The 13,948-nt window shown below is 40.0% G+C and overlaps 1 protein-coding gene across 12 annotated transcripts in view; it reads right to left on the reverse strand.

The window, feature by feature from the left end:
* The window catches only part of ZNF658 (zinc finger protein 658), a 39,522-nt gene that overhangs the window by 21,979 nt on the left and 3,595 nt on the right, over positions 1 to 13,948 (reverse strand). For 8 of the 12 annotated variants that reach the window (XR_012127808.1, XR_012127809.1, XM_073228823.1 and 5 more), the window contains 2 exons: positions 9,303 to 9,429; positions 8,932 to 9,027 (listed from right to left, as the gene is read on the reverse strand). Coding sequence is in view for 10 of the 12 variants with exons in the window: in XM_073228823.1 (XP_073084924.1) it covers positions 8,932 to 9,027; positions 9,303 to 9,429 (223 nt within the window). In the remaining 2 variants the exon portion in view is untranslated. Of the gene's footprint in view, positions 1 to 8,931; positions 9,028 to 9,302; positions 9,430 to 10,651; positions 10,766 to 13,948 lie in introns of all 12 variants that reach the window. The other 4 variants (XM_036991301.2, XM_036991302.2, XM_073228822.1 and 1 more) reach the window with 4 other exon arrangements.

The following is a 13,948-nucleotide window of genomic DNA, read 5'->3' on the forward strand; positions in this document are numbered from 1 at the left end:
ACCTTATTGTTTGAAAAGGTTAGCTTTTTACTTCTTTGCAGATTTATGCCCTGTGGCTTCTATGCCCAGCATTTGTCTTGAGGTATCTTTACCACTTGGAAGAATTATGATACTCGGTAAATTCGATATGATGCACGAATTCTATTTAACAGTTGTAATTAGGAAGGAAGAAGAAAAGCTATAGAAGTAGCAGGCAGAAGAAAACATGGGAAGATTGATTATTTCTCTGACATATCTTCTTGTAGAGTAACTTCAGCATGTATCTGTTTTAAACTACTAATTAAATTGCACACACACATTAACATAATAGGAATACAGTTACATAACCAAAGCATACCTATAATTACCAGACATCTCCAGTGAAACCAAGAAAACCAGTTAGGCACCTAAGGCATTTGTGAAACTTATCTATGATATGGTGGATATTGTCCAACCTAACTTGAACAGTCTGAGAGAAATCAGTCAAATTAAAACAACCCATTCCTGGGGACTGTTCACATCCCATATGTTCTTTTAACAGTAGATAGTCTGTAGTTGTAAGATTTTGGAGCGCTACAATTTGCACTTCTCCTAATTCTTGGTTGAGTTCCAACAGTATAGATCCAGTCAAATTTGTTGTTTTACTGTATGCACAGGCCAGCTTAGATATCTCCTTCTTCATTCCCATGGCAAGTCCAGGAACCGGTGGGATGAGTGCATCTACAATTGTAGCAGTGCGTGGATCTTTGTTGGGGTTTTTTGATGATCCTCTTCTAGCATGAGTCTTCCAGAGAGTGCTGATGTTGGAAGTTCTTTTACATATCATATCTTAGTTCATTTTCTGGGTAGCCAAATTAGGATTTGATCCTCTGTATAAACACAAACAGACCCTTTGCCTACACTTTTATATGCCCTTTATACCATTGTGTAGAACTCATTGGAGGTCAACACACAGGAGCTGCTTTTTTTTTTTTTAAGAGAAAGGAATATTATCAGAAAAATGTACCTTCATAGCCGATCATCTGACACCCTTTAAGTGGTCAAAATTAAGGATATTTAAAGCATGCATTGTTGATTTACAGTTAGTTTATCCTATCAGGGAGTAATCCCCCTTTTCTTTCTTTTTTTTTGTTATCATTAATCTACACTTACATGATGAATATTATGTTTACTAGGCCCTCCCCTATACCAGGTCCCCCCTATAAACTCCTTTAGAGTCACTGTCCATCAGCATAGCAAAATGTTGTAGAATCACTACGTGTCTTCTCTGTGTGTACAGCCCTCCCCTTTCTCCCACCCCCCCAATGCATGCTAATCTTTATAACCCCTTTCTTCTCCCCCTCCCTTATCCCTCCCTACCCACCCATCCTCCCCAGTCCCTTTCCCTTTGGTACCTGTTAGTCCATTCTTGGGTTCTGTGATTCCGCTGCTGTTTTGTTCCTTCAGTTTTTCCTTTGTTCTTACACTCCACAGATGAGTGAAATCATTTGGTATTTCTCTTTCTCCACTTGGCTTATTTGACTGAGCATAATACCCTCCAGCTCCATCCATGTTGCTGTAAATGGTAGGATTTGCCCTCTTCTTATGGCTGAGTAGTATTCCATTGTGTATATGTACCACATCTTCTTTATCCATTCATCTATCGATGGACATTTAGGTTGCTTCCAAATCTTGGCTATTGTAAATAGTGCTGCGATAAACAGGGGTGTATTTGTCTTTCTCAAACTTGATTGCTGCGTTCTTAGGGTAAATTCCTAGGAGTGGAATTCCTGGGTCAAATGGTAAGTCTGTTTTGAGCATTCTGATGTACCTCCATACTGCTTTCCACAATGGTTGAACTAATTTACATTCCCACCAGCAGTGTAGGAGGGTTCCCCTTTATCCACAGCCTCGCCAACATTTGTTGTTGTTTGTCTTTTGGATGGCAGCCATCCTTACTGGTGTGAGGTGATACCTCATTGTAGTTTTAATTTGCATTTCTCTGATAATTAGCGATGTGGAGCATCTTTTCATGTGTCTGTTGGCCATCTGTATTTCTTTTTTGGAGAACTGTCTGTTCAGTTCCTCTGCCCATTTTTTAATTGGGTTATTTGTTTTTTGTTTGTTGAGGCGTGTGAGCTCTTTATATATTCTGGACATCAAGCCTTTATCGGATCTGTCATTTTCAAATATATTCTCCCATACTGTAGGGTTCCTTTTTGTTCTATTGATGGTGTCTTTTGCTGTACAGAAGCTTTTCAGCTTAATATATTACCACTTGTTCATTTTTGCTGTTGTTTTCCTTGCCCGGGGAGATATGTTCAAGAAGAGGTCATTCATGTTTATGTCTAAGAGGTTTTTGCCTATGCTTTTTTTCCAAGAGTTTAATGGTTTCATGACTTACATTCATGTCTTTGATCCATTTTGAGTTTACTTTTGTATATGGGGTTAAACAATGGTCCAGTTTCATTCTCTTACATGTAGCTGTTCAGTTTTTCCAGCACCATCTGTTGAAGAGACTGTTATTTCGCCATTGTATGTCCATGGCTCCTTTATCAAATATTAATTGACCATATATGTCCAGGTTAATGTCTGGACTCTCTAGTCTGTTCCATTCATTGGTCTGTGGCTCTGTTCTTGTGCCAGTACCAAATTGTCTTGATTACTATGGCTTTATAGTAGAGCCTGAAGTTGGGGAGTGAGATCCCCCCTACTTTATTCTTCTTTCTCAGGATTGCTTTGGCTATTCGGGGTCTTTGGTGTTTCCATATGAATTTTTGAATTATTTGTTCCAGTTCATTGAAGAATGTTGCTGGTAGTTTCATAGGGATTGCATCAAATCTGTATACTACTTTGGGCAAGAAGGCCATTTTGACGATATTAATTCTTCCTAGCCACGAGCATGGGATCAGTTTCCATCTGTTAGTGTCCCCTTTAATTTCTCTTAAGAGTGACTTGTAGTTTTCAGAGTATAAGTCTTTCACTTCTTTGGTTAGGTTTATTCCTAGGTATTTTATTTTTTTTGATGCAATTGTGAATGGAGTTGTTTTCCTGATTTCTCTTTCTGTTGGTTCATTGTTAGTGTATAGGAAAGCCACAGATTTCTGTGTGTTGATTTTGTATCCTGCAACTTTGCTGTATTCTGATATCAGTTCTAGTAGTTTTGGGGTGGAGTCTTTAGGGTTTTTTATGTACAGTATCATGTCATCTGCAAATAGTGACAGTTTAACTTCTTCTTTACCAATCTGGATTCCTTGTATTTTTTTGTTTTGTCTGATTGCCGTGGCTAGGACCTCCAGTACTATGTTAAATAACAGTGGGGAGAGTGGACATCCCTGTCTAGTTCCTGATCTCAGAGGAAAAGCTTTCAGCTTGTCGCTGTTCAATATAATGTTGGCTGTGGGTTTATCATAAATGGCCTTTATTATGTTGAGGTACTTGCCCTGTATTCCCATTTTGCTGAGAGTGTTTATCATGAATGGATGTTGACCTCTGTCAAATGCTTTTTCAGCATCTATGGAGATGATCATGTGGTTTTTGTCCTTCTTTTTGTTGATGTGGTGGATGATGTTGATGGACTTTCGAATGTTGTGCCATCCTTGCATCCCTGGGATGAATCTCACTTGGTCATGGTGTACAATCCTTCTGATGTATTTTTGAATTCAGTTTGCTAATATTTTGTTGAGTATTTTTGCATCTATGTTCATCAGGGATATTGGTCTGTAGTTTTCTTTTTTGGTGGGGTCTTTGCATGGTTTTGGTATTAGGGTTATGGTAGCTTCATAGAATGAGTTTGGGAGTATCCCCTCCTCTTCTATTTTTTGGAAAACTTTAAGGAGAATGGGTATTATGTCTTCCCTGTGTGTCTGATAAAATTATTTTCTCGAAGAACCAGCTCTTGCTTTCATTGATTTTTGCTATTGTTTTATTCTTCTCAATTTTATTTATTTCTTCTCTGATCTTTATTATGTCCCTCCTTCTGCTGACCTTAGGCCTCATTTGTTTTTCTTTTTCCAATTTTGATAATTGTGACATTAGACCATTCATTTGGGATTGTTCTTTCTTTTTTAAATATGCCTGGATTGCTATGTACTTTCCTCTTAAGAGTGCTTTTGCTGTGTCCCACAGTAGTTGGGGCTTTGTGTTGTTGTTGTCATTTGTTTCCATATATTGCTGGATCTCCATTTTGATTTGGTCATTGATCCATTGATTATTTAGGAGCGTGTTGTTAAGCCTCCATGTGTTTGTGAGCCTTTTTGCTTTCTGTGTACAGTTTATTTCTAGTTTTATGCCTTTGTGGTCTGAAAAATTGGTTGGTAGCATTTCAATCTTTTGGAATTTACTGAAGCTCTTTTTGTGGCCTAGTATGTGGTCTATTCTGGAGAATGTTCCATGTGCACTTGAGAAGAATGTGTATCCTGTTGCTTTTGGATGTAGAGTTCTGTAGATGTCTATTAGGTCCATCTGTTCTAGTGTGTTTTTCAGTGCCTCTGTGTCCTTACTTATTTTCTGTCTGGTGGATCTGTCCTTTGGAGTGAATTGTGTGTTGAAGTCTTCTAGAATGAATGCATTGCATTCTATTTCCTCCTTTAGGTCTGTTAGTATTTGTTTCAGGTATGTTGGTGCTCCTGTTGGGTGCATATATATTTATAATGTTTACTATCCTCTTGTTGGATTGAGCCCTTTATCATTATGTAATGTCCTTCTTTATCTTTTTTTACTTTCTTTATTTTGAAGTCCATTTTGTCTGATTCCAGAATTGCAACACCTTCTTTCTTCTCTGTTTTTTGCCTGAAATATCTTTTTCCATCCCTTGACTTTAAGTCTGTGCATGTCTTTGGGTTTGAGGTGAGTCTCTTGTAAGCAGCATATGGATGGATCTTGCTTTTTAATCCATCCTCTTACTCTGTGTCTTTTGATTGCTGCATTCATTCCATTTACATTTAGGGTGATTATTGAAAGGTATGTACTTATTCCCATTGCAGGCTTTAAGTTTGTAGTTACCAAAGGTTCAGGGTTAGCCTCTTTACTATCTTACTGTCTAATTTAACTCACTTGTTGAGCTATTATAAACACGGTCTGATGATTCTTTATTTCTCTCACTTCTTCATATGTTGGGTGTTTTGTTCTGTGCTCTTTTTAGGAGTGCTCCCATTTAGAGCAGTCCCTGTAGGATGCCCTGTAGAGGTGGTTTGTGGGAGGCAAATTCCCTCAACTTTTGCTTGTCTGGGAATTGTTTAATCCCTCCTTCATATTTAAATGATAATCGTGCTGGATACAGTATCCTTGGTTCAAGGCCCTTCTGTTTCATTGCATTAAATATATCATGCTATTCTCTTCTGGCCTGTAAGGTTTCTGTTGAGAAGTGTGATGACAGCCTGATGGGTTTTCCTTTGTAGGTGACCTTTTTTTCTCTCTCTGGCTGCCTTTAATACTCTGTCCTTGTCCTTGATCTTTGCCATTTTAATTATTATGTGTCTTGGTGTCCTCCTTGGGTCCCTTCTGTTGGGAGTTCTGTGGACCTACATGGTTTGAGAGACTATTTCCTCCCTCAATTTGGGGAAGTTTTCCGCAATTATTTCTTCAAATACATGTTCTAACCCTTTTTTTCTCTCTTCTTCTGGTACCCCTATAATGCGGATATTGTTCTGTTTGGATTGGTCACACAGTTCTCTTAATACTCTTTCATTCCTGGAGATTGTTTTATCTCTCTCTGCATCAGCTTCTCTGTGTTCCTGTTCTCTGTTTTCTAGTCCATTAATGGTCTCTTGCATCTTGTCCATTCTGTTTTGAAGTCCTTCCAGAGCTTGTTTTATTTCTGTATTCTCCTTCCTTAGTTCTTGCATATTTCTCTGGAAGTCCATCAGCATGGTTATGACTTTTGTTTTGAATTCTTTTTCAGGAAGACTGCTTAAATCTATCTCCCCAGGTTCCTTCTCAGGGGAAGATGTAGCAGATGCCGAAGCTGTCTGGGTTAGTCTTGTCTGGATTATATTTTTTTGCCTTTTCATGTTGACAGGTGCTATTGACTGTCAGCTGGGAGGGCCAAACTTTTCACTTGCTACTGGCCTTTCTTTACTGGGACAACTGCGACCCCTAGTGGCTTGTGTTGGGTAATTACGTGTAGACTGGGTCTTTGCATCTTGCCCGGCCGATATGGAGGAAACTCCCTTTCTGAGGGCGGGGCCTGTCTTAGGCTGCTTCTCTGCTTTTGCAGCACCCGGAGGCTAATGGACCGGGGGTCTGTTTGGCTGTCTACCTCCAAGAGGGGTCTCAGAGCTGTTGCCCAGGGGGTTAGTGTGCCCGGTTTTCCCTGTAATTTCCAGGGCTGTGACCTGTGTTGTTTCCGTCCAGCTGTTATGTCCCTATCCCTTTAAGACTTTCAAAAAGCACTCGCTTTTCTTTGTCACTGGGGCATCAGCTTCAGAACCCTCTCAGAGGTCTTGCTGCCCTGTTTCCCTAGTTTCCAGCCCTCCACGCATGCACTGTGTCTGCGCTCTGGTGCGGGTGCCTGGGGCTGGGTGTTTAGCAGTCCTGGGCTCCCTCTACCTCCCGCCGGGAGCTGGGGGTAGGCATGCTCGGATCCTGTCAGGTCGGGGGTTGTATCTTACCTCTTTCTTTCACCAGGTGCTGGGCTCTCACATGTGTGGATGTAGTCTGGCTGTTGTCCTGTGTCTTCTGGTCTCTCTTTTAGGATTAGTTGTATTTGTTGTATTTTCAAAAATATATATGTTTTTGGGAGGAGATTCCCACTGTCCTACTCACGCTGCCATGTTGGCTCTGACCCTAAATTTTGCTTTTATTAGCATATTTTTGTTATTGATTTTGCTTAATTTATTAATATAAATATGAGATTACAAATTTACCTCTGTTCACTGTTTTTAGCTATACACTAAGGTTTCTAATATGTACATTTATTTTTATTATTTTATAAATATCATTCAACGTTGGATTTGAGTTCCTTTCTTTTGCACATTATTTATACACTGTTTAAAGGTGATAAGAACATTTCCATGAGAATTTCCACTTTACTAATTTATCAAACTATGTTGAGAGTGTGGTGATTCTGATTTACTGGGTTTATTGGTATTTTCTTGTAGACTAACACTATATTTTCAAACTGTATTTTCACTATCTTACAACTATTTCATGGGAAAATGAAAGGCGTGTTCTTTGATTTCAGCAAACACAAATATGTGGTTTTCTTTTAATAAAAATATCCCTACAAGCATATTTACTTAATGTCGAGAGTATCTACATTTAATCCGATGAACTATATTATGATATCCTCCTAATCTTAAGAAATTTAAAATTCTTATAATTCCATTATTTTCTGTTTTACGATCACTGATTTCATATTGTTTGGCGAAGCCATACAAATGCTTAAAGATATACTTTAACCTATGGTCTTGAGCTAGTGGGTCCTCTTTTAAGGTAATACACTTATTGCCTATATTCAAGCCTGTATGATATACAGAACATGAAACCTTATTTTATTTTTATTGACTTAATGACTTTATCATTCTTTTACTATGATCTTTCTAAGATACTTATTTAGGGATATCTTTTTTAGCTTAGCAATATGATCCAATCATTTACATGTAGTGACTGGGAGATACGCTTGATCTAAATTATAACAGTCTTTGTACTATGCTATCTGTTTAAATGGCTTAACAAAAACTTACAGTAAATACACTTAGATGATTTTTACTCTTCTGTTTTAGGAATCATATTGTAACTATAGTGTTTGAAACTCCTAGAATTGTTTACTAATTTACACAAAGGCCAATAAACACATTAAAAGATACTTGACTTCATTAGTGATCAGTGAAGTTACTACTGGCTGAATTTTGTCTCCCCTCAAATTCATGTATGAAGCCCTAACCCCCCATGTAACTACATTTGCATATAAGGCCCTTTGGGAGGTAATTAAGGTTAAGTGAAGTCATAAGGATGGTGCCATCCTTCTACAGGACTTGTCCTTATAGAACTATGGGAGACATCAAAGCTCTTTCTCTCTCCATACATGCACAGAAGAAATGCCATGTGGTGAATAGGGAGAAAGCAGTCACCCACAAGTCAGGAAGAGGCAGGAAGTGCCAGAAATCAACCCTGCTGGCACCGTCATCTTGGACTTCCAGCCAAGCTGTGAGAAATTTCTGTTGTTTAAGCCACACTAGCTATGGCATTTTGTTATGCAGGGCCAGATGACCAATAAACCTCCATGATATGCTACTTCAGTCTACAAGGATGACTAGAACAAAAACTAAGATAATAACAAATGCTAGTGAAGATGTGGAGACATCAGAATCCTCATATGCTATTGTTGGGTAACGCAAAATGGTACAGTACAGCCACTTTGGAAAACAGTCTGATAAGCCACACACACAATTACCATATAACTCAGCAATTCCACTCCTAGGTATAAACTCAAGAGAAATAGGAGTATGTCTACGGAAAACTTGTTATCAATGTTTATGTAAGCATTACTCGGTAACAGCCAAATGGTGGAATCCCAAATGTCTACTGACTGATCAAGGGACAAACAAATGTGGTGCATCCACATGATGAGTTATTTTGCCATTAGAAAGGATGAAGTTCTAATGCATGCTATATGTAACCCTAGGTGACAGAAACCAGTCACAGAAGACCACATAGTGAGTGACTCCATTTATATAAAATGTCCAGAATGGCAAATATAGAGGGAAGAAAGTAGATTAGTGGTTGCTAAAGATGGAGGGGACACAGGGATGGCGAAGTGATAGCTAAAGGGTTTCTTTCTGAGGTGACAAAAGCTGGTGACACATTATCTGTGAGTATATTAAAAGCCACTGAATTGTACACTTTTAATGGGTAAATTCTATGGTGTGGAATTATCCCAATAAAACGATTTAAAAGGAAACATACATGCAAAAGTATTCCGTACTAAGGTCTAAATACCCCAGGTGTTTCCCTCTGTCAGTGCTCACCCACCTGGGTGCCTCTGGTGTAGGAATTCCTCCTCTAAGGACCAGGGCTCTTCTCCTTGCTCCAACTTGAAGATCACCTCAGGTTTGGTAATGCAATACCCTATAAAAGTAACAATCGAGGTATGTATAGACCAGACCCATGGATTTTGGTTACCAAAGGTGGAGAAAGATACAGCAGCAAGAGCAGTAAAATGAAGGTGCTCATGTGAAGTTTTCCATGGGAAATAACCGCACAAACATGAGATCTAAAGATTTCAGTTACATTCACCTCTTGGAAGTCTGAACAACAATCATGTCTATAATGGGTCCACATGTTCTGAGAATTTTTAAAAATGAATTGTAACCTGGGTGGAGTCATTGGGAAGGTTTGCTCACCCACTGAGACGAGGTGGCTGTAGTTCTCCAGCATGACATCTCTGTACAGGGTCCTCTGCGCAGGGCCCAGGGCCTGCCACTCCTCCTGGGTGAGCTCCACAGTCACATCTTTGAATGACACTGACCCCTGTAACAGAACATTTTGTTCAAAAGTTCAGAAGTATGTGATAAAATGCATCTGAGAGCTATTACATTTCGTGTATACTCTTATGGCTCTAAGGAAATGGTTATAAAGGATGCCCATTCTTGACCTAATTTTGTCTTTGACTTTGGAGTTACTTGAGTAGTTAAAAAGGTTTTTAACTTATCATAATTCATCATTTATGTATATTCATGTATTAAAGGTTTTTAAGACAAAAAATCTCAATATAAAGACGACATTTACAATTCTTCTTACCCTGGGTATCTAGAGTTCTAGAGAATGCTAGAATGTTCATTCCCTCACTAGACAATGTAGTTACAAATAATGGGAGCCAAGAAGATACATGTAAGCTATAGAGATATACATGATTAAACCTACATAAAATAAGTGCAAAAAGATATATAAATCTAAAGCTCAGGAAGGGGGAAGAACTTCCAAGGAGTTGGAATCAGAGCACAGCATGTGAGAACCCCACCTACATGGAAGTAACAGCAGTGAGTATGAGGATAAAAACACAGTCACAGAGCAGGGGCAGCCAATTTGGCAATGACTTTCCCATGCAGCTGCCCAGTCTAGCTTATGAGCAGCTTTCTGATACTGGTGCCAAACACAGACATTGGGAAACAAAAGGAAAAAATCATGTTACAAGTCTTAGTGAGATAGATCTGTTCATGCTGGTACTGAAGGATCTAAAACACAATGGTTTCAGAGTATGGATGGGAGGTGTAGGATGAAGATGAGCATGTAAGAGTTACTAGTAATTTGGGTGATAACTGAACTTAGCAGAGGCAGAGAGCATCTTAAGCAGAGGGACTGAGAAAAGACAAGTACCAAAACTAGCATCCAAAGAACCATAAATATTAAAGAGGCAGGAAGAACAGGGCCACAGAACCAGAGAAGGCACTTTCTAAACAGTAATAATATGATCAGGAGAGGGTAGTTCTGGCAACTGAGAAAAGGGAAAGTTTCCAAAACAAAAGATTCCAAAGGAGCTGGAGGAGAGAAAATGGGGAGCTGTTTAACAGGAATAAAGTTTCAGTTCTGAAAAATCATTATATTCCAGAGATCTGCTGTGATTAATAACACTGTACTGGACACATAAAAATTAGGAGGGTAGATCTCAAGTTAACTGTTCTTATCACAATTAAAAATTGATAAAAGGCAAGTAGACTGAGAAGACAGAAACAAGTTTTTTCCAGTTACATACAATTATTTGTTCACTCACATCTTCAGTATTAGTACCTCCTCTGTGTGCAGCTCAGTGCCAACAGCTGGTAATAAATGAAAAAAGGAACAGGAACACCTCTCATGAAATTTTAGTCTAAAAAAATTTAAGAAAATTAAACTATTTTTCTAAAAGTAAAGAAATTAGAGAGAAAAGTGACATTGCTTTCATTTTTTCCAATCTCTTTAATATCTGGCTTAATAAAAGTCACTTGGATAAAAAAAAAGTAACCTAACAAGTGATTTGAGTGAAAATGGTGAATCAAGGGCCCAATGCTCCTTCCTCTACATGAGCAACAAAAAGCCCAGCAAGAACTGTAGATGCTAACAAAGGCAATCTGTGGGGTTTTTACACAAGGAAAATAGATGAGTCACAGTAGGAACAGTGATATTGTGTGTTTTTAACTTAACTGCTGCCCCCCGACAGATATACACAACTCTGCAGTAATGTGAGAATCAATGGTCTGCAGCCAGCAGCTTGCCAGCCACTGGAATGGCAAAACTGGACTGGGGTCTCTCACAGCCTCATTCCCAGAAAACTGTCTTTATGTGGCCTGTCTGGTGATTCCCTGAAAGAACCCACTTACAAGGATACTTTTATTTGAACTAACCCAGAGTTCATGTGTGAAAGCCTCATCCTCATGCATTTGTTTAACTTAGAGGCCTCCTGAGATGCTGGGTAACACCTGAGGCAAACAATGGCTTCATCAGGAAGCTTAAAAGGTGATTCTCAAGATGGTGGCATAAGAAAGGTGGCAGAAATCTCCTCCCAAAACAATATACATTTTGAATATACAGCAAATACAACTATTTGTAAAAGAGAGACCAGAAGATACAGTACACTAGCCAGGCTACATCTACATCTGTGAGAACTCAACATCTCATGGAAAAGGGTAAGATACAAAGCCATGACTGGGTGGGACCCGAGTACTCCCTGCACCCCAGCTCTCCGGTGGGAGGAAAAGAATCAGAGTGCGGAGGGAGTGGAAGCACAGGACTGCTAAATAACCAGCCCTAGTAATGTGCAGTGGGAGCACAGACACACATTGCATAGTGTACTAGATATTAGAGGAATGGAAAAGCAAAATCCAAGACTAAGACTGCCAACAGGTTACCACAGCTGGTTGCCCTGGGACAAAAGGAAAGTGGGGGCTTAAAAATCTTAAAGGGACAAGGGTTTAACAGGTGGACAAAATCATCCTGGCACACTCAGCCCAGCAGGCTGGGAACTTTAAGGAACTTCAGGGGCCCTAACATCCTGGGTGGCAACACAGCTCTGAAGCCCCTTATGGCGATAAGCAGCCTGCAGTTCATTCCCCCCTGCCAGCACTGCAAGCAAACGGGCTGACCCGCCATTGCTGTGGAACAGCCAGGGAGCAGCCCTGTTCACAGCAACCACACAGAGTATTCTCCCTGCACGTGGCTAATCAGGCCAGACCCAGTGGTTACCCCATGTGCCAGGCAGGGGAGACTGGCACAGAGTTCAGGAAGCACGAAGGGGCTCCGTTCTTGCGTCAGAACACACGCTGCTCACTTGCGACCCCTGCCAGTACCATAGGCCATCCCCAGGGCCACCCTGCCCACAGGAGCTCAGGGAATTGACCCAGAGGCTTTCCCCTGGGCACAGTTGACCAGCACAGACAAAGGAGATGGGCACAGAGTCCAGGAGGCACGAAGGGGCTCTGTTCTGGCCACAAACACGTGCTGCTGGCCAGCAACCCCTGCCAGTGCCCTAGGCCATCCTGAGGGCTGCCCCGCCCACAGCAGCTCAGGGAATTAACCCAGAGGCTGCTCCCTGTATACAGTTGACTGGCACAGGCAGCGAAGACGGGCAAGGTGACCAGCAAACAGGAAGGGACTTTGTTCTCCCAGCTGACACACACACTACCCGCCAGGGACCACTCCCATCGCCATGAAAAGGCAGAAGAACCTTGTTCAGTCCCAAATCCCTCAAACACCAGAGAGAGGGCCTGGAGAGACTGAAATCACCAATCTTCCTGAAAAAGAGTTCAAAATAACTCATAAGCATGCTGATAGAGCTAAAAACATGGAAGAGCTAAAGGATGAATTCCGGAGGGAGATAACAGAAATGAAACAAACAATGGAAGGACTTAACAGCAGACTGGATGAGGTGCAAGAGACCTATTAACGGAATAGAAATCAGAGAACAGGAATACAGAGAAGCTGAGGCAGAGAGAGATAAAAGGATCTCCAGGAATGAAAGAATATTAAGAGAACTGTGTGACCAATCCAAACGGAACAATATTCAATATTATAGGGGTACCAGAAGAAGAAGAAGAAGAGAGAAAAAGGAATAGAAAGTGTCTTGGAAGGAATAATTGCTGAAAATGTCCCAAATCTGGGGAAGGAAATAGTCTCTCAGACCACAGAAGTCCACAGATCTCTCAACACAAGAGACCCAAGGGGACAACACCAAAACATATAATAATTAAAATGGCAAAGATCAAAGACAAGGACAGAGTATTAAAAGCAGCCAGACATTAAAAAACTCACCTACCAACAAGAGCATATAACCATTATAAATAACTGCACCCAACACAGGAGCACCGACATATGTGGAACAAATACTAACAGAATTAAAGGAGGAAATAGAATGCAATGTATTCATTTTAGGAGACTTCAACACACCACTCACTCCAAAGGACAGATAAACCTGACAGAAAATAAGGAAGGACACAGAGGCACTGAACAACACACTAGAACAGATGGACCTAACAAACATCCATAGAACTCTACACCCAAAAGCAGCAGGATACACATTCTTAAGTGCACATGGAACATTTTCCAGACTAGACCACATACTAGGTCACAAAAAGAGCCTCAGTAAATTCAAAAAGACTGAAATTCTACCAACCAACTTCTCAGATCACAAAGGTATAAAACTACAAATAAATTGTACAAAGAAAACAAAAAGGCACACAAACACATGGAAGCTTAACAATATGCTCCTAAATAATCAATAGATCAGTGACCAAATTAAAACAGATCAAACCGTATATGGAGACAAATGAAAACAACAGCACAATGCCTCAACTTCTGTAAAGACACTTCTAAGAGGAAAGTATATAGCAATCCAGGCATATTTAAAGAAGGAAGAACAATCCCAAACGAATAGTCTAAAGTCACAATTATTGAAACTGGAAAAAGAAGAATAAATGAGGCCCAAAGTCAGCAGAAGGAGAGACACAATAAAGACCAGAGTAGAAATAAATAAAATTGAGAAGAATAAAACAATAGAAAAAATTAATGAAACCAAGAG

The sequence above is a fragment of the Manis javanica genome, chromosome 2 (assembly GCF_040802235.1).
Source record: "Manis javanica isolate MJ-LG chromosome 2, MJ_LKY, whole genome shotgun sequence".
Lineage (NCBI taxonomy): Eukaryota > Metazoa > Chordata > Mammalia > Pholidota > Manidae > Manis > Manis javanica.